The following is a 23,986-nucleotide window of genomic DNA, read 5'->3' on the forward strand; positions in this document are numbered from 1 at the left end:
CTGGCCCCGGCCTCGGCTACGGCCCCCGCCCCGCCGCTGCCGCCTCCCCGCCGCGACCGACAGGTACCGCCGGCATGGGGCTGGGCGGGGCGGGCAGCCGCGCCGGGGTGTGTGTCTGTATGTATGTGTGCGGGGCGTGTAATGGTGGTGGGGGAGAATCGCGGCCGGGGGGCTTTGTGTGGTGCCGCCGGTCGAGCGCAGCCGTGAGGGGAGCGGGGCGGGGTGGAGTGCGGTGGCCGCCGCTGGGGCCGTCCCGCCCGCGGCTCCCGGTCCGCCTGGCGGTGCGGTGTGTTGGAAGGGGAGGGCGGTCCGGCGGGGTAACGGCCGCAGCGGGAGCCGGGGGTGCGGGGGCTGCCGGGGCCTAACGGCTGGCGGCGAGGCGCCCCTCGGTCTCCCGCCTCTGGGCGGGGGGTGTCTGGCCGGTCCCGGCCGCTTTCGGGGCGGTAGCGGAGCGGTCTCAGGGCCGTACCGGCCGGTGGGAGCGGGGCCGCCCAGCGCCGGCCGTGCAGCAGCCGCCGGGGGAGGCAGCGGTGCTGCGACCGCTTGGGAGGGTCTCCGGTGGTACAGACGCTAAAGGAAGGGAGGTGAAGTGGAGCCGCGCTGCGTTCAGTCGGCAGTGGGGGTTATGGCAACGTCTTGAGGCTGCTGTGTTTTCAGAGGCGTCCTAGGATTTGGGTGGATGGAGCGCTTGTTTTTGGCCCTTTCTGTGCACGTGTCGTGCTTTACCTCGCCTATTTTTATCAAGGTTTTAATGTAGGTTGGGTGAAGACTGGAAGTTTGTGCCTGCACAAAGAGGTGGTTTGATAATTAGACAGATGCTGCAAAAAATGCCTCGGAGAGATGCTAGGTCTGAGCAAATAAAATGCAGTTATTTGGCAGTGTGTTTATGCAGGCCTTCGTGAGCTGTGTTAAAGGTCTTTCCAATGTGTGTGTCTTAAGATATCTGGGAAGAAGGGAAAAGCTGCCCCTTCCCCAGCCCCCTGCACAGCTTGAGAAAGGGGGGAAACTGAGGCAGTGTGACAAATGCAAGGTTATGCTGGAAGCCTGTGGTGGAGTAGAGGTGAGGCTTACCAGCTTGTTCTGACCAGTAAGTCTTTGTCCCTTTTAGACTTAATTCATAAATCAACCTTTAGTAAAGGAGACAAGGGTGAAGCTAAGAAGCCTGTGCCAAGCTGGTGTTGGCAGGGCAGAGATGTGGTCTCCACCTCAGTGCTTGTGCCAGTGGAGTCCATTTTGCTGCTCAGTAGTGCACACTGCTTCTCTGCATCTCTTGAGGAGTTGCATCTCTGTTGCATGTTCCTCTTGATGCTAACTGGGTGCTGTAGCAGACAAACAGAAGTACTGTAGCTTGGTACATGAGGATGTAAATCTGCTGTTTATATACATAGTTCTCAATTTGATCTTGCAAAGGCTTTAGAAAGTGTGTTTGCTTCTGTGTGGGATTCTGAACTGGGTTGAAAAGAGTTTTGGGATGGGAGAGGGGACTGCAGCTGAATAGGTTTGAGAACTTCTGATAGTGATGAGATTTCACTAGAGTAAAGGACTACAACAAGTGCAGTACTGTTACATTCAGAGTCTTCCTTATCACAGCAGTAACAAGCTTTTGTGCTGCAGTTCTGGGCTTGGCAAAGTCCAGATTTTGCTTTCTCTGTACCCTGTCAATTAGTGGGACTGAAGCCTGGAAGTTACGAGAGGGACAGAATAATGACTGTGTCACTATGGGTGATACTTTCTCCATTTCATAGTCACTCTTGTTTCTGTTTTGTAAAAAAAATTGGTGCAAACATAAATTGATTTTTTTTTTCCACACTGATGCCCTCAGCATTTCTGTGAAGTACTTAGAATTGATCAGACAGCTTCAGAAGTTTCTGTTTAGAAATAAAAATGCCATGAAGTTAAATACTTTGGCCTTGCTTCACTTGACTGATGCTGTACAGTGCTAAAAGTGAGACATCCGTGTGCTTGTGAGATGGAAATGCTTCTCTTGTTCATATGATGTTCCCTAGAGGGACAATTGTGGAGAGTGCCTACGTTTGAGAGATGGTTCTCCAGTCATCTCTCAAGTTCTGCAGGAATCTTAAATCTGAACTACAACTTAAGTGTTACAAACCCCAGATATTTAAGCAGCAAAACTCAAACTGAAGTGATAGATCTGTGTTTCCTGCATATACATCACGCTTCCCTACGCATCATATGTGTGTGCTGACCTATCCATCAGCCATTTGGTCTGTTGGTTTTTAGAGGATGAATGCTGACAGCAGGTCTGATTGCTTCTATAATGAGTTACATGAGGAGCTAGATCTTGCCCCCAACAACCTTTGTGTTAGAGGCAGGTCATGTTGTGTTGTAAGAAGTGTGAAAGAGACTGGATGGGAGATGTTCAGGTGGATAAAGTAATTACCCTCCCCTGCATTCACCTCCCCATTTCAACATACAGGCAAATCTATGGCTTTGAAGCTTTGTTGGACTGCCATTACAGGTATCCTTCTGGCCCCAGATGACTTTGGATCCTGTTCATGTGTCACCCTCAGTCTCTCATTATCTTGAACCTTGCCTAGACTAGGGCTGGAAATCTCAGCGTGCCTCTGGAGCTGGCTTGCTGCTGCTCACGGCTGCCTCCTCGGCTGACAGTTGTAATTGGAGCTTCCTTCTGGATTCTGACAGCACACCTTACAGCAGCCAGTTGCTGGTGCATTAAAAAAATAATGCTGAAAAGTAGAAAAGGGTCTCGTAGCCGAGTGAATAAAAATTACTGGTTTTGTCTATTTATGTGTTCAGACTGAGGAAAGGGGTTCAGTTCCTTTGAAGGGATGTTGTTTGTGGCCGTCTTGTGCAGAGCAGCTGTACCCTACCTTATAATGGTGCTCATCTCTGTTTCTTAATTTCCATCAACCTCTGTGCAGTGTTGAAGCTTGCGTTCCATTTTTCTTCAGAGCCCTGTCAGTGTTTTGGATACTGTGTACTGGACTGACCTGTTATCAGTCCTTACAGCTATCTGAAAGCCTGACGTGAGCTGATTAAGGGCTTTGCACAGCATGATACTGAGCAGCTAAATACAAGTTCCTTGGTGCTCTACTCTGCACTAGTGTCTGACTGTGTGATAAACATGAGAGAAGACTTTCTCCTCTCTGGCAGCACCAGTACTCTTGCACAAAAACCACCCCAAATCCAAATAATGTGTAGTAGTAACTGTTCAGGTGATTGGAGGGTAACAAATGGGTTTTGTGGTCTGAGATGCTGCAGGTGCTCTCCAAGAGATTTGATCTCAATTCATGGTTATGGTTTGAGTTCATCTGTTTTCCTGTCCTGTTGCTTAATTAAATCTCTGTGATTGGCTCTGCAAGGAGGGAGGTGTCCATTCTGCATCTAGAGACAGTATGCCAAGTAGGAGCAGCAAAATTAATTGTTAGAAGAGCGTCATCATCATTAGTTTATTGGAAAGGAGTGGGCATATCTGAATCTATAATTTGTTTTTCCTTCCAGCAAAATAATAGGTGAAATAACCTACCCAGGCCAGTCCCTGGTGCAGCATTTCTGTGTTTCAGGTCTAAACTGGGACTCTCTCCTTACACTTTACTTGTAGATGCTTTAGATTCCAAGATACTTAAAGCCAAATTGAGCCAACAATAATTTGCTGAGGCAAAGATCTGATCAAAATGAAGTCAGATTCTGACCTACCTCTGTTTCAAAGTGATGCTGAGCAGAAGGGATGAATTGCAAAGAGGTCTCTGCCTGTAACTTAGCCCAGCAATCTCTTAACTGCCACTAGATTTTCAGCCTAATTCATAGTATTGTCAGACAAAACCAGTTTCTGCTCCCTCAACCCACTGTTTTCTAAATTTTAAGTGTAGTGGTGGCTTTCTGCAGTTCCTTGCTATCTGTGTTGGAGTGGATTTTTTGGTCATCTGCTTATTTGTGGTTGCAGATGCCTGGTTGAATAGAATCTACTTATACCTGAGCAGAGAGGGTTACTCTTCTTCCCCTCCCTGAAGATGAACTGATCCTAGGTACAGGTTTCTGCTGTTCCCCTGAAAGTTCTTCTGTTCTTGGACAGCAATTTTCCATGAGGGCTGGCAGGGACAGGCAAAAGGCTCTGTTTTGTCATCCAGACAAGCTGTTGTTCAGAGTCACTGGGGAAGAGGTGTATGTTAGCTGGGAAGCCTGAAGATAGACCAAGAAAATAAACTTTTTTCCAAAAATGTTGACTTAAAAACTGCTGCTGCTGTATCCCAGAGGTAGACTTCTGAGTTCCTGCCTTCTTAAGTTTTGTCTGTCTGATTGGTTTCCATATTGGCAGTATTTTGGCAGGACTTGCTGTCACAAGTATTCATGTAAGTCGGTGCTTTTGTCTGTGGCTGTTAATATCTGCTTACCTGCCCAGGGCTCTTCTGTGAGTGAATTTATTTGAGCCGTAGACAGCATGGAGTTGTAGAGGTTTTTTTTTCCATTCTCTACTCCCACATCACACATTTTGTTCACATTGTCTAAAATGCACATGCATGTTTTGGGAAAATGATGTGTGGGGTGCAGGAGGAAGAAATCTTACTAAAAGATGCTTAGTTGGACAGTTGGTGTCCTATGAGGGCTTGTATGATCTTGAATATTATTTTTCCATTCCAGTTTGTTATTTTACTGGTAGCACTTGTCTCTCAAGTACTTCCTTTGAGAAGAGTCATGGTTTGGACTTGTACACAAAAACTTCTGTGTCACTAGCCAGTTATACATCAGTAGGAAGGATGAGGCCCTGGAGAATTTCTTGACTATGGAATTTATATCAGACCCACTGATCTCTTCAAAACTAGGTTATCCTGGTCCTGCACCAGCACGAGATGGTATGGGTGTTTTCTTTCCTGAAGACAGCATCTTGCCTTCAGTTCCCACTGGAGACTTATTTTGCAGTGACTCTGAGAAAGACACTGAATTTCGACCTGCCTGTAAAATACTCTCCCACCTTTTTCTTCATCTGATTTACATTAAGGGGTGCTTTCCATCTTCAGGGCCAGCTAAATTAGTGATCTTAGTCTGAGGGACTTTACATATTGCAGTACAAATAGAAATCACAAGATTTCTCTGTGTGCTGTGAATCCAGTCATCTTGCTGGCCGTCTGGCAAGTAATGTGCCACCCTGCTCTCATTCTCAGTGTTCTATATCCAGACCTTCTAAGCATTTTACCCATGAGGCTACAAGTGAAAGTCTCTTCCTTTTCTTCCCATAATTTTCCAGATGATCCAATATTGCTGCTGGAATGTGGAAGAGAGGGCTAGGACATGGCAGTGGAAAGTTTTGTGCTGCATTCATAGTTGCAGTGGGAATGGGGGTGGATGCTATCTCTGTTCTGGGATGCAGCACCAAGGCCCCTCAGGGGACCCTGTTCAGCTGTGGCACTGACATTGCAGAGCAGAGCTGGAAGTCCCAGAGACCCAGTTCTATATGGTTTGCTGGCCATGGACCCACAGGTGTGGGAGCTGGAGTCTGCAGGCCATAAGTTAGGAGTAGATCTCCAGAATGAGGGAAAGTGAATTTTTGTACACACAAACACATAACTTAAGTTCTTGTTCACAAGGTAAAGTACCATGAGGATAGTTAGTTTTGGGGGTGTGTGTTTTTTTTCTTTTTTTCCTCCCCTGCAGTCCAGTAGCCTCTAATAAGGTTCTTATAATGTGATACCTTAGAATTATGAACTGAGATGCCTGAGAGAGGGAGTCCCATGGAGCAGCTCATAACAGTGGGCTTTTAATCTGCATCTCAATGTTCAAACTGTTACTGAGGAAGGAGACCTTGAAAGCTCATTCCAGACTTGTCCTTGATCTCAGACAAAGTTAAAACCAAGCTAATTTCAGAGAGGGGTTGTATTAGGGAAACAGAGGATGTTACAGCTCATCTGATTTTCTACCCTGCTCTGGAAGGGTTACTCCCACTCTGCAAAGTGGTTCCATTAGTGAAAGGTGTTTGGGTCACATTGAGATGACCTGCAAGTTGTCTCAATTTGCTGCAGCTTTATTACTTGTGAGATTTTTTTTGAAGATGATGCCTCACTGAAATTGGTAGCCCTGTGTGAGGTGTTCAGTTATGGGGGCAGCAATGCAAAACTTTAGTGTTTGCACTATAGCAGTACTTCAGTTCCTTGTATCTGAAGCTCATCTCTCCTCTTCTCCAGGGTAGGGTAATGCAACTTTTACAGCTGGCATCTGTTCTAGAAGTATTGTGTGAGGCTTAGGAGGCCTTAGTTAGCTTAAGCCTTGGAAATCTTGCAGCCATCTTCCTTCTTGAAATCTGCCTCAGTTTTCCTCATGGCAGTGAAGTTGTTCCTTGGTTGTTGTAGGTTGGTTACTGCCTGTACTTTACACCTGAAAAACAACCAGTACTTCAGAGTCCTAGCAAGCCTTCAGCCAGATGCGGTTCTCCTGAAGGTGAACTGCCCACAAAGTCTGCATTTTACAAATGCTTCCTTGGTGTGGCTGATGCTGGGGGAGAAGAAAGAAACCCTCCTTTGGACACCTAATAATGCTTCCAACAAGGAATCTTCATCCACATGGGCAGTGCTGTGCTTACCAGCAAGGCTGTCCTGGCAAGTACCTGAAAAGTAATAGGCTGTCCTGGCAACCTGGTGGTTGCTCTCTCTGAGTACAGGCAGTGTGTATGGGGTGTGGGAGGAGTGCAGACACTGAGGACACTTGAGATAAACACGGGGCTGTCCCGTCAGCTCATTAGCAAAGCATGAGTTGTCAGGCTGGAAATCTAAGATACCATTTTTGGATTAGGGGGAGGCTCAACTACAAGGCAGCAATAATTACTCATTTAAAACAATCACAGTGATTGTGCAATATTCCCAGTCACTAAAGAAGCATTATTGCCTTCTGATGGGACAGGTGAACAAAAAGGGGAACTCATCTATTGAGTTGCTGTGTGGGTGTCTCCTACAAACTGCTTTTGGCTTCAGAAAAGGATTCTTTGTTCAAGTAGGACTTGTCACCTCATTCTCTCAGAGAGTTTGAGCAACTAAGAATACTTTGAGGTTGAAGATTATCAGCACAGCTGCTTTTTCCACTGCCACTAGCACAGGGAAGGAAGAGTAGGTTCAAGTGCTTAGAGGGTGTCATACTTTGTAAAGGCTTGATACCAAATCCCCTCTGGGCAGGTGATAGCAAATTCAACCGGACCAGTTGAAGCAAAAATAGGGAACAGTGAACAAAGGGCTAAAGGTTTCCAGCCTTCATGCAGAGCTGCAGTTCTGCCTTCTTGGTGATATCTCCATCTGGGCTTTGCTGAACATGATTTCTAGTTACTCTCCTAGATATCTGTCTGATAGCTCTTGCCCATGGGGGCTTGGCTGGCAAACCCCATTATGAGGTATTTACACTGCCCACATTCCTGTTGTGGGGAGCTATTGCAGATTTGATGCCTGCAGATTTTTTTATACTTGAAAAAATGCATTTGTCTGGGGCTGAGACCTTGAAGTTTTTTGTTGTGAAGGTCAAGGTTCAAGAAAGTCAAGGTCTGCCTTATGTAACTTAAAATAATTTTACACTGAAGTTTGCATGCAGTTTGGTCCTGAGACCAGTGAAGGAGGAGGGTTCCTGGCTTACTTTGTTGCTGTGTTACTTCTACAGCTGCTGGGCTACAGCTAGCCGTGTAAAAGAAAAAAAACACCAAAGAAGTGTTGTCATGTTAGCAAGTTAAGGTTACTGGCTGGAAGTAGGAGCAGAGATGCCTTCAGGAAAGTGACTAGAAAGGGCTGGTTGAATGGCACTGGCTCTTGCCTGAAGTGATTGTGGGTGGCAGCAATATTTTGTCTCTCTGCAAGCTTGTGTCCTAAGTTATTGGTGTTAGAGCAGTTGACTGGTGAGGTTGCAGACTGCACTGGTTTGCTGGCATATGAACATGGTGAAACAGGAGAAATATTATAACTAAACTTGATGACTAGAGCAGAAGAAAGTGGGATGTAATTGTAAAAGTTGAATAGCTATGTTGGAAGAGCTCCCAACTGCAGATTATTCTCCAGGAGAATAGTATTGCATTCTTTACATGCTTCAGGTTTTCTTCCTCATGGAGAGGAAGAATACTTTAAAGTTTCCTGTAAAGGTCTCCTAAAATAACGTCTGACTTGACAGTTGCAAATAATGCTGTTTCAGTTCATCTGAGGTGAAGAGGTTTCTCCAAAGCATTGGAAAATGTTAATTTGCTTATGTACCCATTTTCATGTTTCTGCAGTATCTTGGGTATCAAGTATTTCCTTATTATTTGGATTAACTTATTTTACATGCTGAGCCAGTTGCTTTGCTGTGGATTGTACCAGCATTTATGGTGTTATGGTGTTAGTATCTGGGTTGAGTAGTTGTATTCAAAATCCTAGTCCTAGACTGTTTGTATCTTAACACTGGCTACCCAAACCCCAGGGCTTTTAAATCCTACAGGGAACAGCAGCAGACCTCTGAGTCTGAGGCTGTAGACTTGTTTTTTCCAAAGCTTGTGATGTGAGGAGCATCTCTCCTGTTGATTTCAAACTTTATGGGATACATGCTATTGTCTGGGAGGTTCATTGTTTGTCACTTTGGGTCTTGGTTGTCTCAAGTGGTATTTTTTTGCACTTCCTCCTGTGAGGAAGAGGGGAGTCAACAGACTTCCTAACATGTGTGAAAAAGTTTTTTTAAGTTAAAGTGCAGTTTAAACACTGCTGGTAAATGCAAACCAGCTTGAGCCTTTCCTCCTGACTTACTATTTGTTTTCCCCAGGATTCAAAGGTATTTCTGCCTCTTCTTGCCTTTATATGTTTGGTGGTGGTGCCATAATGTATAGTGGATCTTTAGACTACAGTCATCAAGGTTATGACACAAATCTGTTCCACTCTAGTGCACCATAATTCTTAGAATAACCAAATTCTATGCCTTTCTTTACATGTTTGAAAAATGAGGAACTTGAGAGAGAGATTTGTTTGTATTAGTTTGGTTAAATTAGTTTTGCTTGTAGGCAGAGACTTACAAGCTCAAATGTAAACCACATAGAATAAAGACTTGAGACTTAATTTTCCTTTCTCATGGCAGTATGGCCAGCTAATGGTTTCTTGGATGTGTTGGGACTTGTCTCTGTGTGAAGTTAATTAAAAAATGTCTATTTTGTGGTGACTGACTGTCATTCACACCTTCCTGTATGAATTTTCAAGTTTGAGCAAGTTCCACATTTCCATTTTAACAGCAATATGGGGACTTCCTTCACCATGTTCTATCCAGTTCAGCAGAAGAGTCCCCTTATGAACAGGTATGCGGTTTCTGGAGTCCAGAAGCCAACCACACTTGAAAGGGTTCAGCTAAAACATGGCAGCTGCTAAATATCAATTACCTGCCCCTACTCTGGTAGCTCTGCTTGCAAAGTATCCAGTGAAATATTTTGCTGTGTGAAAACCCTTCTGTTAGATGCTTAAAGACTCTTGTATATAATGGTGCCTTCAGCAGGGGGCAAGACCGGCCCATGCTAGAGGGCAGGGACCAGTATTAAAAGGTACAGACAGGGAGACTTGGGGGAAGACTTCTCCTGTGCTTTTAGGATTACTTAAAACAGCCCTGTTCTTTGTCTGTGCTGCCATGGGTAGTCAGTGCCATGTTGTGAAGCATTTTGGTTGAGGTTGGGAGAACTTCCAGCTTTCAGAGTCGGTGCTAAACTGAAACAAGTGAGAAACTGTAGCTTCAGCAGTAAGAGATGGCTTTCCTCTGCTTTGGAACAAGTGTCTCTCTCTTACAAAGAAGAAAGGCATAGCTCTAAGGCTATTGATTGAGATGGTGTTAACAATGTTAAAATGGAAAGTCAAATTGCTCTTGAAGTGACTTAAAGCAAATGGACAATTTGCTATGTTACTTAGTTCAGGTTGGGGTTGTGGTTGCAAGGAGTAACCTGTTCTAGCACTAACTTAAAGCCCTCAGTGCTGTGTATGCAGTTGCAGCTAATGCTTCCATGCTCTTTTGGAGGATGAGATTTTGCTGGTGAGGAGGGAGTTTAGTCTGTAGGCACAAACAATCCCTTCTGGCTAATGGTAGGATTTGCCAGGCGGTTGGCTGAGGTGTGTCCCTGGATGTACAGAACCAGTTCTGATTGCTGTCAGCCAGCGGGGATCTGAACTGTCTGGAACAGGGAGACCTGCTCTTGGTGACTCCTTTTGCCTGGTGAATAAGCAGTGGTAGCCAGTGTGGGCAGCTGGAACATCATGTCTGGCAGCACTTGAAGGGCTGGGGAAATTCAGGACCACAAACCTCTGTGCTGCCTCTAGATGCTGTGTTTGGTGTTAAGATGTGGCAGTTTATAATTCTGGCCAAGGAGGATGGAGGTGAGCCAAGGTACTTAAAGCAGTCTGCTGTGTGAGTTATGCTCTTGTTTCCATGCTAGGGTTCTTGTGTGAATCCCATCTACTGTGAGTTCTGCTTTTTTTTATTAGGACTGGTGTGAAGGCCTTATTTGCTCAAGCAGAAGGTGTTTAGATTTGCTGCCCCAGTGCTTCCAATTAGTGAGCTTGTGTCTCCAGCTTCCTTCCAGTTGTTTATGGAACCAGGTGTCTGCTGCACAGCTTCTTCCCTTGCTCTGAGCTTGACCTGCTTTCCTCATGCTGATAAGAAAAAGTAGGGCAGATTTCTATCTTTAGATATTATTAGATAGGAAACAAAAAGATGCTCTGGATTTTAACACCCCTATCTGAAAGAGCTAACCTGTGAAGAGGGAGAGCTTTGGGAAGCAGTGTGGTGATGCTGGGAACCTTGATCAGTGGGAGGGTGGACAGCAGGCCTGAGGCCTGTTCCCTGGCTCCCTGCAAGGAATTTATTTGGCTGCAGACAGAGGGACATAAAAGCTGCAGCTGGATCCCTAGTGAAGTCTTTGGGCAGGAGAGTTTCTAGGGTTGAAGACCATAACCAAACTCAAAATATAGCCAGTGTTGTTTATGCATAAGCCAAAAGCTTACTTCACAGGTGATGCTGTGCCTTTTAATGGCAGCAAAGGTTGTGTGACCTTTCTGGTATATGGCCTTCATTCTCAGGACACCACGGGCACTGTTGATAGGACTGTGTTTACACTAGACTGTTTCATGGATGTGTAGTTGGGATATAACAGAACAAGCCTGGAAACAGCTTGGGCACTTGGTTACGAAAAATGCTAGTTTTGTGTTTCAGGAGCCCAGTGGTTGTGCTGTGACTTGCAGGCCAGCTGCTGGCATTGATTTCTGAAGGCCAACAGTCAAAACAGGATCCAGACCTCTTCCTGCTTTCACTTCTTAAAGCAGATGTGTTGTCATGGTGACCTGCTTAAAGATTTTGTCTCTACCTTGGTGGGTGGGTGGTGACAGTGGTAGTTGCACTAATATTGATTACTAGTCAGTCAGCTCTTACTTAAGCCCCAGATTTACTGTCACTAAAACTTCTAGGGAACTGATGGGTGGCTGCTGTTGTAAAGAGTAACCAAATGTTTTTGTCCTGACCTACCTTGTCTGATTCCTAAAATAGAACGATGCTGCTCGTATCCAGCTTATCACAGCTTCTCAGCTGTATGTGAATAACCTATTTTGTGACATGAATTCAATCTTTTTTTTTTTTTCTCCAGCCTCAATTTAACCTATAATACTGTTCTTTTTAATTTCTTTCAGAATGGACTGCTGAATTGGGAATTATTGCAGACTCAACAGTACAGCACAGCTTGCTTCTTCATCTATTACTAGTTATTTAAATTGGACTTTTAATATCCTGCCAGCTGCTGTTCACACACACATGGTGCATTGTTGCCATTCTCAGAATTGCATCTTTGAAACCCAGACACTCAGTAACCTTCATCGAACAAAGAGGCGACCTCCTGTGTACATTTATAGAGGGATTTTTTGGACCTGCTGCCCTCTAGCTTTCTTGCTGGTGCTGTATTTCTAAGACAGTATGGAGCCCAGTATGGAGTACTGCTTAGCGCAGGTGCTGCAGAAGGATGTTGGAAAGAGACTTCAAGTTGGCCAGGAATTGATAGATTACTTTTCAGATAAACAGAAGTCAAATGATCTTGAACATGATCAAACTATGCTGGATAAAATGGTTGATGGACTCGCCACTTCTTGGGTAAATTCCAGCAATTATAAGGTAAGACTTGTCAGGTGGAATGTGGCTACAGTCAGAAGTTTCAAAGTGAAGTGCTACTTGATTTATGTATAACTTTGGGTAGTACATGTTCTAGTATACTGTTCTGTAAACTGATAATTATGCCAAATGAACCATTCTTGACTCATTTCTTGGTTGTTGATATGAGGTTGATATGACATGAGGTCGTTGAGGACTCAAGGCAGTCGGAATTCAGTAAAAAGGTTTTTCTTTAAATGGCTTTACATTTGGTGTTCATGCTTTGTCACATCCTGATTTCTTTGTGTACCTTTGTGCGGGTGACGTGCTTTGATCATCCCAGTAGTTAGTAATGTCAATGATTTCCTGCCACACTAAAGAAGTTCATAAAACTGCAAAAGCATATACATAAGCACAAGTATTTTTCACTGGCAATAAATCTTACTAGACTTTTCTTTTTTTTCCTATTTTCTGTGGGTAACTTCAGTACAATTGGTCTAGTATACTTAGCTCAGGAAAGGTAGTGTGTGTGTGTGTGTATGTTTGGCTGAATTTGACATTATTGCACTGAGTTGGTAGGACATGGAACTTCACTGTGTTATCCTTGTCATGTTGACTTGTCTCCCTACAGGTCTTAATGAGGAAGTTCTGCCATTCTCATGTACTGTGGGAGTGGGGAGGGGTTCTCAGCTGTGGCTTGGAAAACTCCTGTCCTCGTTCCTTCACAAGGCACTCTGACAAGTTTAACAGAGTATTTAAGCTGTAGTACATGATGTCATAGGAAAATATATTCCTTTCTGATAAATCCAGAAAAATGTGAGAGTTAAAGTTCCTACAGAGCTGAGCCTGAAGATAATTAACTGAGAGTTGTACTGTGAAGGAGAGACTAGCCATGGAGGTCGAGTGCTCTCGAGCTCAACATCCTCAGATGAATTTACACTATTTTTAACAGAAATTTTGACAAGTGGTTGTGACATTGCAGTGTATTAGTCAATGTGCTCTGCACAGCTGCATTTCTTTCTCTTTTCATCAACAAACAGCTGTGATAGAATGTTTGGTATGTCAGAACAACAACAAAAAACCAACCTCAAACAAAAAAAGGCAAAACAACTAAAAAAAAAAAATCCAACAAAACCCCAAACCATCAAACTACCAAAGCCAATGCAATCTGAAAACCAGACCCGTTCTGTGCTAAGCACATGAAATTTTAGTTTGCTGTCATTAACAAGTGGCATACATACAATCTTCTGAGGGTGTTGTGTTCTTACTTCCCTTTTTCTTGCTAACTGGCCTTCTCTTGGTCTTTCATGAATCTCAATGGAAAGGTAACCCGAACACAGTAAACTTGAAATTATTACAAAATGTGCAGTTTGCATGGATTTCACAAAGTGATGTGGATCACAGCATTATGCAGTACTTTGTAATTCTAGCATCACACTTAGTTTGCAGAATTTCTTTAAGGATAACTTGTTCTCTTCCAGCCACTTTCCCAGTTTTTTGCCTGCTAAACTACATGCATAAAATGTTTACTGTGGTATTCATTCTTCAGTAATGAACTAGTGTCGCTTCTATACTGCAGTGACTCTGTTCCAGAACTCATGCTGCTGAGCTGACTGTTCATTAATATGTGTGCTCTATAGATAGCATTTGCTGTGTTTAATCAGTTTTAGTCAGTGTAATGAAAGCACATCTCGGATGTCTGGAGGGTGTTTTTTCAGGCAATGAGCATAATGGAGGATGTGAAACCTTTGAGAGGGGCAGGCTGGCTACCTGGAGGTTCGGCTTGTGAGGTCTGCTTCAGTATCCAGCCAAGGCTTAGTGCATAGTCATATGTCAGCATCTTCCTTTCCTTTTAGTGCCTGCATCTGCATTGCTGTTGCATTTCTTCTTGACTGCTTGTGTGGTGAAGGTTCAGGAGCTCAGCTCAGTCTGGTGTGAGGGGGAACAGGGTAGCTGGTGTCATCTGATACACTTCATGGATTAGTGTAATGACCCTGAGAGTGAAAGGCCAAGCATCACTGCCCTAGAATAGCCACCTGGAAAGCTTAACTGCAGTCATTAGGTCTCGGTTGAAAAAGCCATTATATTTGCAGTCTTTCTGTGCTCATTTCATTCCCTTCATTTGAAGAGGTATGGGCTTGATCTGCATGATCTGAAATTTATAACACTAAAGTTGATAAACTGTGTGCTCAGACGTAGACTGAGTTTGGAGAACAAACCCATTGTCTTGGGACACATTCCTGTTGATTCATGACTCCTGCCAGTTTAGGATTCTTCAAACTACCAACATTTGTGCTTATATGTTATCACTGGGGAAACATCAGTGAACCAGAGAGAAGTGACATCTCTGAGGTAATCCAGTTCAGTTTGGATTAAAAGGAGCCTCAACTGATGGTGAAATTACTGTGCATTTACAGGGAGGGCTCATTTACAGGGAGACTGTCTCCCTCACTGGCATACAAGCTTGAGCTATTAAGTCATGATCATCATTGACATTTTTAGGCTTTGATGGGTTTTATTCATTGTTTCTATTTTAATCTGACATTACTCTGTGAAGTCCTTGACCTCAGCTCTGGGGTTGGAGACAATGCAGTCTTTCAAGTGATGCAGAAAAATGGGATAAAGGAAGGGTGAAGAAATTCTTCTCTTTGGTGCTGTCCAGGTTTGTAAGAGCATCATGTGTGAAATGGAGAGAGACCTAACACACTTCTGACAGCATTCAGCACTCAAACTCATCTAGCAAATGGCCTTGTGACCTCGTCACTGACCCCTGCTCTGTAAACTGGCAGCTGCCTTAGGTGCAGAAGGCACTTGGATAATTCAGGATGCTTTTAAAGTCAAGGAGACATGAAGGTTTGAAACACAGCACTGAGGTTCAGTGCAAGGCCATTTGTGCTGTGGTTTCCCAGCAGTAGGTATAGGTAAGTGGAAGACAAGAATGCCATGGAGTGAAGATTATGATTTATCTTAGAGTTATTTTGCAGAGCTTTGAAGCCCTTAAAAATAGCAAGGGTCTGCACTGAGCAGTATATCTTGATGTGCGCAAACCCATGCAGCATTTTCAGGGGCTTCAGAACTTCCTTCAGCTTCACAATCCTAGACCAAGGGGACAGAATTGAAATCATCACTAATTCCTTGGTGAACAGTCTCCCTTTGGGCTGTCTGTGGCAGTATTTAGTTATGCTTCAGTACTCAGGATCTCCTGATTTGTCTGTGGCCAATGTGCCTTTCTCAGTACCCCTGCTTCAATGTGCCATTGATGTTTCATTTTGAGGTGTAGCATGAAAGATTATGTCCAGGATCTTAAAGTAATTTTCTACCATCCTGATATTCCTAGAGGTGGAGGGAGGGTGTTTGGCAATGACCTTCTCTTGCCTGCTTCCCTACAGCAGAAGAGTATTGTACAGTTTTTCCCATCTTGCAATGGACATGAGGTTTCTTGCACCTCTCTCTTCCCTGTGATGTGTGGTTCAACTGCTGGAGTTGAACTACACTGGAAGTATCTGGTAGTGGTGTCCACTACATATTGCTGTAGCAACACCAAAGAGTGAACTCAGCTTAGAGGTCTGGTGGAGAAAGCATTTAAGCAGCTCAGGGTCCATCAAATTTGGGAGCTTCTATTCAATGTTTTCTCATATTGAAGAGTGTTAGGAGAGGTCAGTTTGAATTGAAACTCGGAAGTTTGCAATAAGAAACAGGATGAAACTTTTTTCCCTGCACTTTAGCAGGTAGTGATTTTTGGGTTTTGCACTGCCCTGATTTCAGCTGCACAGACTGTGCTTGCCAAGGAGGCTCTCACCCTTGCATGGAATGAATCCTTTGCTCCGGTGCAGCTTGATCTGTGTGAGACTCTGTGCCCAGCATTTCACAGGACTGGGGTTTGCATGTGAAAGGTGAGTTGGGAGCTGAGTGGCTGGCAGACACCAGTAACTGAGGACACTTCCTCTTGCAAAAACCTCCTGGCTGAACAAGAAAGGTGTGCTGGTAGACCCAGTCTATCAGGGTGAGGGCTGTGCAGGGCTGTGTCCTGAGCTTTGTATTCATGTGTACAGGACTTCAGGTTTGACTTGTTTACCTCCTAGTTGATTTTGTAACTTAGAGACATCACACTCTTAATGGTTTTTATGGTGAGATTTTTAGGTTGTTTTATATGGTGAAATATTGCAGGGAACTTTTATTTGCCCAGACAAAACTCCTAATTCTGTTAAAGAAAGCAGCCTTCTGATCTGTGTCTGAGTATCTAGTATTACAAGAGCATGATTCACTGAGCTGAAGAGAAATAAAACTTTCATACATAAATTAGCCAGCTTTCTTGAACTGTATTGAGTGATTTTTTTTTGGCTTCTCTAATTGAGGGGTAGAACAGATGGTGCAGGCTTAGTTTTAAGTGGCATCCATTAGAGTTACTTAAGCTGATGAATGGTTGTTCACTATAAGCATACATTTTTTCTATACCATGTTTATTTTGGTTGAAATTCAATGGAAGAAATCCTGGTTTAAGAAATAATTATCATGCATGGTTATGAGTCAATACGGTAATTTGCTAACTGTTTTGTTGAGTATTTGATGCACAGAAAAAAAAAGTTCAGTGTCTGAGGAAGAGACTTGTAAAGGTTTTCCAAGCAGCTGTTGTTAGCTGGTGAGTTTTAAGATGCTGAGGGGGAAAGTACATGAGGATAGGTACTATATACATTCATTTAGCAGTTTCATCCTTCAAAACTCTTTATCACAAAGTGGTAATTGCTAATGAAAATGAATTAATTTAGTTTTGATGCCCAGAGGATATGAAAAATTTACTATCGAGGAAGAGTGGTCAGGACTTGAGAGTAGAGCCTCTTCCTTGTGTGCCTGTGTTGCAAAAAGTACCTTGGCAGAAACTGCTTCTGATAACTCTCAATGTGGAGAGAAAAGCTGTTCCAAGAAGGGACAGAGTTACTGGGCTTGAGATGTGTTTGCAAAGTGTGCCCAGTCCTTGATTTTTAGGCTGCTCTGCTGGCTTGCTCCTAATAGGTGGGTTTTCCTGCCTTAAGTTTAGGAAAAAGTGGAGTTTTGGCTCCAGAATATCCAGTTTCCTGTGGGCATTGATGTTAGTCTAGCATATCAGTCTGTGGGTCTAGTAGCTGGGCCTGCTTTTCCAACACTTACTGCTCTGTACAGTAATTTGATCAGATTGTGGTGCAGCTCTTATCTGTTTGGTATCAGCAGTATGGGGAGTGCCACAGAAGATGCAGTGCAGAATAGAGCTGTAGCAGCTGGGCTAGATCAGATTTAATGCCAGCCTTCAGTCCTTGTTCAGGACAAAAAATGAACTGCTGTAGCAAGTCAGCATTTAGAGTTTTCCTCTGGCTTTTTCTTAATTCTTAAAAGGTGGTTATGACTGGTCATAGTATGACAGGTTACCCTTTTCCAGAAAAACTGTAGTGGAGCAGTAGTATTTCCTGATTGTTTTATACCAATGTGGATGTGCTACTGGTTGCATAAAGCAAAGTTTGTAAGCCTGAGTGTACCAGACAACAGGATCTTTCAGTAATTTACCAAGGCATTATGAAATCAAACATGAATAGTGAGAACCTAGAGGATTCCAAGGGAGTGTGAAGACCAGAGATCTGATGTTGAAATAAATAGTTTGTTTCCATAGTGGTATACAGAAGGTCTGTGTAACTGGATATCCTGTTGCTCTGCAGCTGGTAGTGGTTGGTGAGAGATGAGTAGGAAAGTGGTATACCGAGTGTCTCCCTTGAATAACCTTTTGGTTTGTAGAGATCTAAGCCCCTGATTTTGCTTTCTGACAACCAAAATGATATTACATTCCATTTTAGTGCTGGGACTGACTCAGGGCAAGGATGTTGCTTATGGCTTTTTTAGAGCTGTTTTTTCTTGGGTGCTCAGTAGTGTGGCTGTTTTAGCACTGCAAGGCCAAACAAGCTCTCCTCTGTGTCTGATGGGGCTGGCCAACATACGACAGACTGAACCATTATGGGTAGTAAATTGAGATGGTAAAGCTATTCCTTTAATGCTGGTGTAGTGTTTCAGTTGCAGCACTTCAGTGTCACTGGGGTTGTTCAGAGGTCTAACACAGTTTCCCAGCTCTCAGGAAGCTTTGGGTGTGTTACTTGACTGCAGGCTGAGGGTCACAGCTGATGCATTGGTGGAAAAGTCAGATTATTGGGGATTTATTTCTGTGAGGATAAGGGTGAACTAATGCTATTGAACAGTGCTTTGTTGAGCCCTTCTGTAGCATGTGTTGTATGGTTCTAGTTGTCTGTCTGCAAGGAAGGAATTCAAGCTGGAACAGGTGCAGGGAAGGGCTAGGGTGGTGTTCTGGGGGCTGTAGAGCCTGCCTGGCCAGAGGAGACTAAAAGTTTGGCTTGTTTAGTTTACAGTATGAAGGCTGAGAGGGTGTATGACTGCTGTCTATAAATACATCAGAGGGGTGAACATCAGGAAGGGGAAAGAACTGGTAGAGCTAAAGGGCAAGGTTACCACAAGAACAAATGGATATAAACTGGCTGAATAAATTTAGGGTGGATGTGAGATGAAAGTTGTCTGCAGCAAGCACACTGGGGGACTGGAAAACTCTTGGAGAGGAAAAGATAAGAGCAAGACGTGTTTGGTTTTAGGATAAGTCTAAGGATGATTTTGGATAGTTCATATTTAGTGCAGAGTAACAGGATCATGCACAGTGATAAAGTTCATTTCAGTCCTTTGTATGGTAGAACAGGTATGATACTGAGTCTGGAGCTGCTCTAACACTTTTGAATAAGCACTGATAGTTTTAAAAGTGAACTGGTTTTGTTTCTCAGAAATTCCAAAGTGACTTCCAGAGACTGTTCGTGCTGTGCCCAAGGATCATAGCTCTGGGTTAGAATTAGAATTGCTCATATGAATGTGTGATCCGGGTCTAGTAGGTAGCAAGGTGAGGTAGTAGCTAGGGGAGAGTCTTCATTTTCCTGGGTATGGTGACTCCTGCTGGAGAATTGTTACCTGAACTGGAGGTTAGTTGCAGTGCGGGGTTTACAGGTTTCTTTATTTTTTAGTAGTCTTGAAATGGCTCAGAGGAGTTCTGTTCTCTTGATGCTGAAAGAAATATTCATCAGGGTCTCCCCACCAACACCAACCTATTAGCTTCTAAGCTATAAATGTGCATACACTTCCATTTCTTCATTGTGGAATATTTTTGAACTCATCCTGAAATCCAGTCTTGCTCTCATCATTTGAACTCCAGCACGAAAAACCACCTTCTGACAATCCCCCTGGCAGTGAGGTCTGCTTGCTTCTAACTTTGTCTAGTTTTAATTAAGTAATTTTGTAAGCAAATAAGTATTATGAAGCCTCATTTCCTTTGGCTTTTTCTCTGTATATTTGTTGGTGTCTAACGCTGTGGTTTTCCTCATGCTGTAGTCTGTCTCCTAATTGAACCTCTTCTGCCTTGGTTACTATGTTTGTAAAAACACTGCATCTTTGGGAGCTTCATTCTACCATGCTAGGTTGAAATTTGCTAAAAATGGCTAAAGAAGTCTGAAGTTATGGAGAGAGGAAAGAATCTATGAATGATAAATTAACGATTTATTTCTTCCTTAAAATTAAGACTGAAAAATTAGAGTAATTAAGTACTTTTTTTTTAAAACCTTCTATTACATTGTTAGCATTAGGTACAGCTATGTCAGTTTTTGGAGGACCAGCCCACTAGACCAGGCAGTCTGGTGCAGGGAAACTTTTTGCTTCAGATATGTGATTCTGGCTCTGGGAGCCCTCCTTTTGCAGCAGTTGCATTTGGAGCTTGAAAGGTAAGATTTTCTGTATAGTACTGGGATTGGCTCACAGAATCACAGTGTAATTGGAGTTGCAAGGGCTGTTGGGCTTGCTGTTCCATCCACCATATCATTAGAGTCAAGGCCTTAAAACTTAAATTTTTTTTCTGAAAAAAAATTTATTGGCATGTAAGTGGTGTCTATGTGATGGTTTTAAAGGTATGTGTAAGATGAGTCTCCCAGGGCACTGGTGACAATCTGGCTGAGGCTCAGTGCAGTCCAATTTGTCCTGCTGCTTGGCTTGCTCAGAGCTCTGTTTCTGACAGCCAGATTGTTCTATAAAACTATCTCATATGTTTGTATCAAATGTGGCATCTGCTCTATGGCCATGTTAAATGCAGAAGGGAAGGTGTGGAACACAGCAGAGACATGGAGTCTCTGAATTTCTTCAAGGGAATGCTACCTCCCACGAATTGTTCATTACTTTCTTCCTAGATCAGATCTCTTCTTGACCAGACAAAACCTGCTGTGTTCCTCATTTGGTATTGCCTTTGTGCCAAATATGAAACTTTAAAACAAAGCAACATTTGAGTATCCAAGAATGAGAGCAAAGAGTCCCAGTTATCAGAGCATGGAAAGGAGGATAATTTTTCTTATATCATGGCTGGGAGTTTAGCTAGAGGAAAGAATGTGTAAGATTGGGCCCTGAAATAAGTGTAAGAAGGAAAATTTTCATGTCATACTTCATCTTCTGAAGCATTTTTTTGTTTTGTGTGGTGGGTTTTTTTGTTGGTTTGTTTTTTTTTGTTTTTGTTTTTGTTGTTTTTTTTTTTTTTTTATATAAGTTTGTAGAAACAAAGAAATTAGCCCATCCTGCCTTCTTGTGGCTGGCCCTGCTCAAGGGCAGGATAGGCACATAAGCAGGAAAAGGGACAGGATCTCTTCTTGGGACATGGAAGTGTTGCAAGGTTAACTATGGTGTTACAGACTTCTCAGGGTAGGGGTGCTTGTGCCTGTCTGCTGGTGGTTGAGAACTTGACAGTAGCAAATGGAAAACCCCACATTATTTCTATTCAGTGTATTTTGAAATTATATTATTTGAGTCATGTCGGCATTTACTGTGAATTGTAGGTTAGAAATCAGCTTTCTGCTAATTGTCTTAGTTCTTTGTGTGTCTGTTAGAACCATATTCCATTAAAAGATGGTGTTTTGCCTTGTACTGTCATGACTCTCCATTTGACTAATATCAATTGACATAGTAGTGTTGGGTCTAATTTGAAATCTAACTGCAAATGGAGGCATCACTGCTTATGCAGTGATGTGGAACACGTGTATGCTTTTAACAGCTTAGGAGAACTTTGTTTTGCTATTGGGAACATAAGTAAAGGGGGTGCCAGTTGTTCAGTGCTGTTTAAAAGCTGAATGTTACAGGCTCTTACTGATGTGTGCTCATTGCCAGACCTGTCCCGATTTCTGTAGTAACTTTATAAACAACTCTAGCTCTTGCAGTAAAATAAGGGTATATGAGTTTTGGATGGAATCCTGCTTGCTCATAGCTGATGGAGTTGGTCCTGTTGCACTAACTTACTTGCATTGTTCATTGAGGAGTGTTGGTTTATCTGTGCATGTTAGCTGTTTAATTAGAGTGCTGTGGGGAGAATGAACCTTGGACAGATGCTGGGCTACACTGCTAGCTTTTAAAAATAAGACTCTGGAGAAGACAGTCGTGTGCCTTGTTTAACTGAGATGTTCAGAAGAGCTCTGTGGTGGTGTATCCTGAAGCATGGAGGGTGCTACTGATGTGCTGCTGTTACATGTGGCTGAGCTGCTTCTTCTCCAAAAAGAATCCTTCTCATTGATTGGATGTTGTGTAGAAAGCTGAAACTGCACCTAGGATTTGGGAGGTACCTAGTCTTACAGATTGGAATATTTGTAATCTGTTAGTCTGCTGTTTGCCTCTTCTACCTCCTGCATCTAGTGTTTGGAAGGTTGTTACCTGTATAAAGTTGCTGGTCTGTAAGTTATGGGACTGAGTGTGCTAAGACTGCATCAGCACCAGACCCTGTCAAGATCTGAGCTTGCTTGCTGCTTTTGAAGAGCTCTGCTTTTTCTTTGTGTTGCTTGGGCTCCATTCTCTCCATGTGATTTTATGCATTTCCTTCTGGAATTTCCTGTTCTAGTAAGCTGGCTTACAGTTAATGAGAAACTTCCCAAGCAGAAGTGGTTCTTGTTTTGAAAACTTGCACCTAGAGGTGATGTGATGGAAACTGGCATTACAGATGAATGGGAAGTCAGAAGCTGATGTCTCAGGCCAAATGTCAGTGTTTTTGAGGGAAGAAAGATTAAAACTTCACTGTGGAAATGCTAGAGAGGGATGAGGGTATGAAGAGGATCATTCTAGCCAAGCAGTTTTCTGGTGGCTGTTTCCAGGATGAAGCAGTGTATGGGAATTGTACCAGAAGAGTATTATAGCTGGGCAGCACTTCGGAGCAGGAGTTGGTTGTTTCCCTAGGGGGTAGCTTTGTTACAGAACTAAGTAATGTGAAAGGTGGTGTGAGGGTTGTGTGGCTGAAGTTCTTGTCTATGGAGAGGAGGTTTCTCATGATGTGGCAGTGAAGTCATCCAGGTCTTGCAAGTCTCATGGGTTCCACAGTTCTCAGCTAACATAAAGGAGAGATTAAAGTTGATTTAGAGAGGAGAGGCAGGATGAATTGGTCAAGTATAGTAGTTCTAGATACTCTGTGGGTACTCCAGTCTTCTCTGTGTTGTGTTTTCTGAACCCAGATTTATCACAGTTGTTTTATAGGAGTATATTTGATGATAATCCCAAGATCATTGGTCCAACATCCATGTAATTCTGTTGAACTAGGCACAGAGGGATGGCTGGGATAGTCCTGCTATTTTCATGCTCCCAGCCAAAGAGACTTATTTGGTGCAGCTGCAGCCTTCAGACACTGGTGAGCAAATGCTGTGCTTTGCATGTATGGGACATTTACTGGGAAAGTGTGGGGAGCTGTCTAAGTGGTCACATCAAGTACCAAGCTGTGCAGATGGGGTAACACTGGAAGTTCAGTATGCCTGGATAAAGTCCTCTGGGGAATCTTGGCAGGATACTGTAAGCTAGGAGCTTGGAGGAGAAGGGAACTGCTGGTCTGAGGAGAGATGGGGCTGTGGGGAAGGATGAGGGTGGAATAGACACTGCTTCTGGGGACACATGCAGTGGTGTCTGCCTTGTGGCAATCTGAGGGGAACACAGCAGGAGGACAGCTTGTAGTGTGCCTTGAGTTGTGTGAGGTGAGCACAGGGGCATGGCTTTGAGCTGGTGTTCACCAGGGTTGGAGGAGAGCTAGGAAGTTTTAGGAGGTTAAGGAGATGACTCAAGCCTTTTTATCTTCCTTCTGTTTACTTCATGCTACCAGCAGTTGTAGGTAACTGGCATCTTCAAGCTGAGAGGATGGAAATGAAATGTGCTGCTTTCTGGGGATCCAAAAGGCACTTGTGATAAGTGAGAACAGCAGTTCTGATAAGTGAATTTATGCCAGAAAACAGCTCTGCAGCCAAACTTGGCTCAGCAGCAGCTAAACCAAAAAATGCTCTAAAAGCTGCTTTTTTAAATCAGGAAAGGTGTGGTAGGGTTGGGACAATGGGAAATCTGGTACTTAATTAGCACCCAGATCCTGCTGCCATTAAAGTCAGACAAATTCAAACTAACGCAGTGTGCTCCTTAAAGCATGCCCATGTGCAGGCTCTCCAGAGAAGGGATGTAATTTTGGATGAACACCAAAGCTAATGTAAGGAAAAAATCCATCTCTATTTTTTTTTAGGTTTAACTCTTGAAATGCTTACAATATCATCTATGCCTGTGTTACTTGTGTACATATTAATAAGTATTAATTTACATTTGAATTTTGTTTCTTAAGGAAATTTTTTTCTGGGAGACATTCCTTTGAAGCTAATATTGAATAATAGGTAATAAGGGGGTATCTATTCTTGTTTATTCTTTTGTTACAGAAGCTAAGACCATGAGATGGAAATTTATGATTTTTCCCATTCCCTCTATTTGAAGCTCTTAAATCTGTTTCCTTGTGATAATTTTTGTGGCTTTAAAATAAAAACACATTGGTCTTTTATCATCAGTTAAATGTGAATTTATATCAGAAATT

The 23,986-nt window shown here is 43.2% G+C and overlaps 1 protein-coding gene across 7 annotated transcripts in view; it reads left to right on the forward strand.

The window, feature by feature from the left end:
• CLASP1 (cytoplasmic linker associated protein 1) overlaps positions 1-23,986 on the forward strand; it is a 177,558-nt gene continuing 153,572 nt past the window's right edge. For all 7 annotated transcript variants that reach the window (XM_030454748.1, XM_030454749.1, XM_030454750.1 and 4 more), the window contains exons 1-2: positions 1-63; positions 11,622-12,096. In XM_030454748.1, coding sequence (XP_030310608.1) covers positions 11,902-12,096 — 195 coding nt within the window. In that variant the 5' untranslated portion in view covers positions 1-63; positions 11,622-11,901. The remainder of the gene's footprint in view (positions 64-11,621; positions 12,097-23,986) is intronic.

The sequence above is a fragment of the Calypte anna genome, chromosome 7, assembly GCF_003957555.1.
Source record: "Calypte anna isolate BGI_N300 chromosome 7, bCalAnn1_v1.p, whole genome shotgun sequence".
NCBI lineage: Eukaryota > Metazoa > Chordata > Aves > Apodiformes > Trochilidae > Calypte > Calypte anna.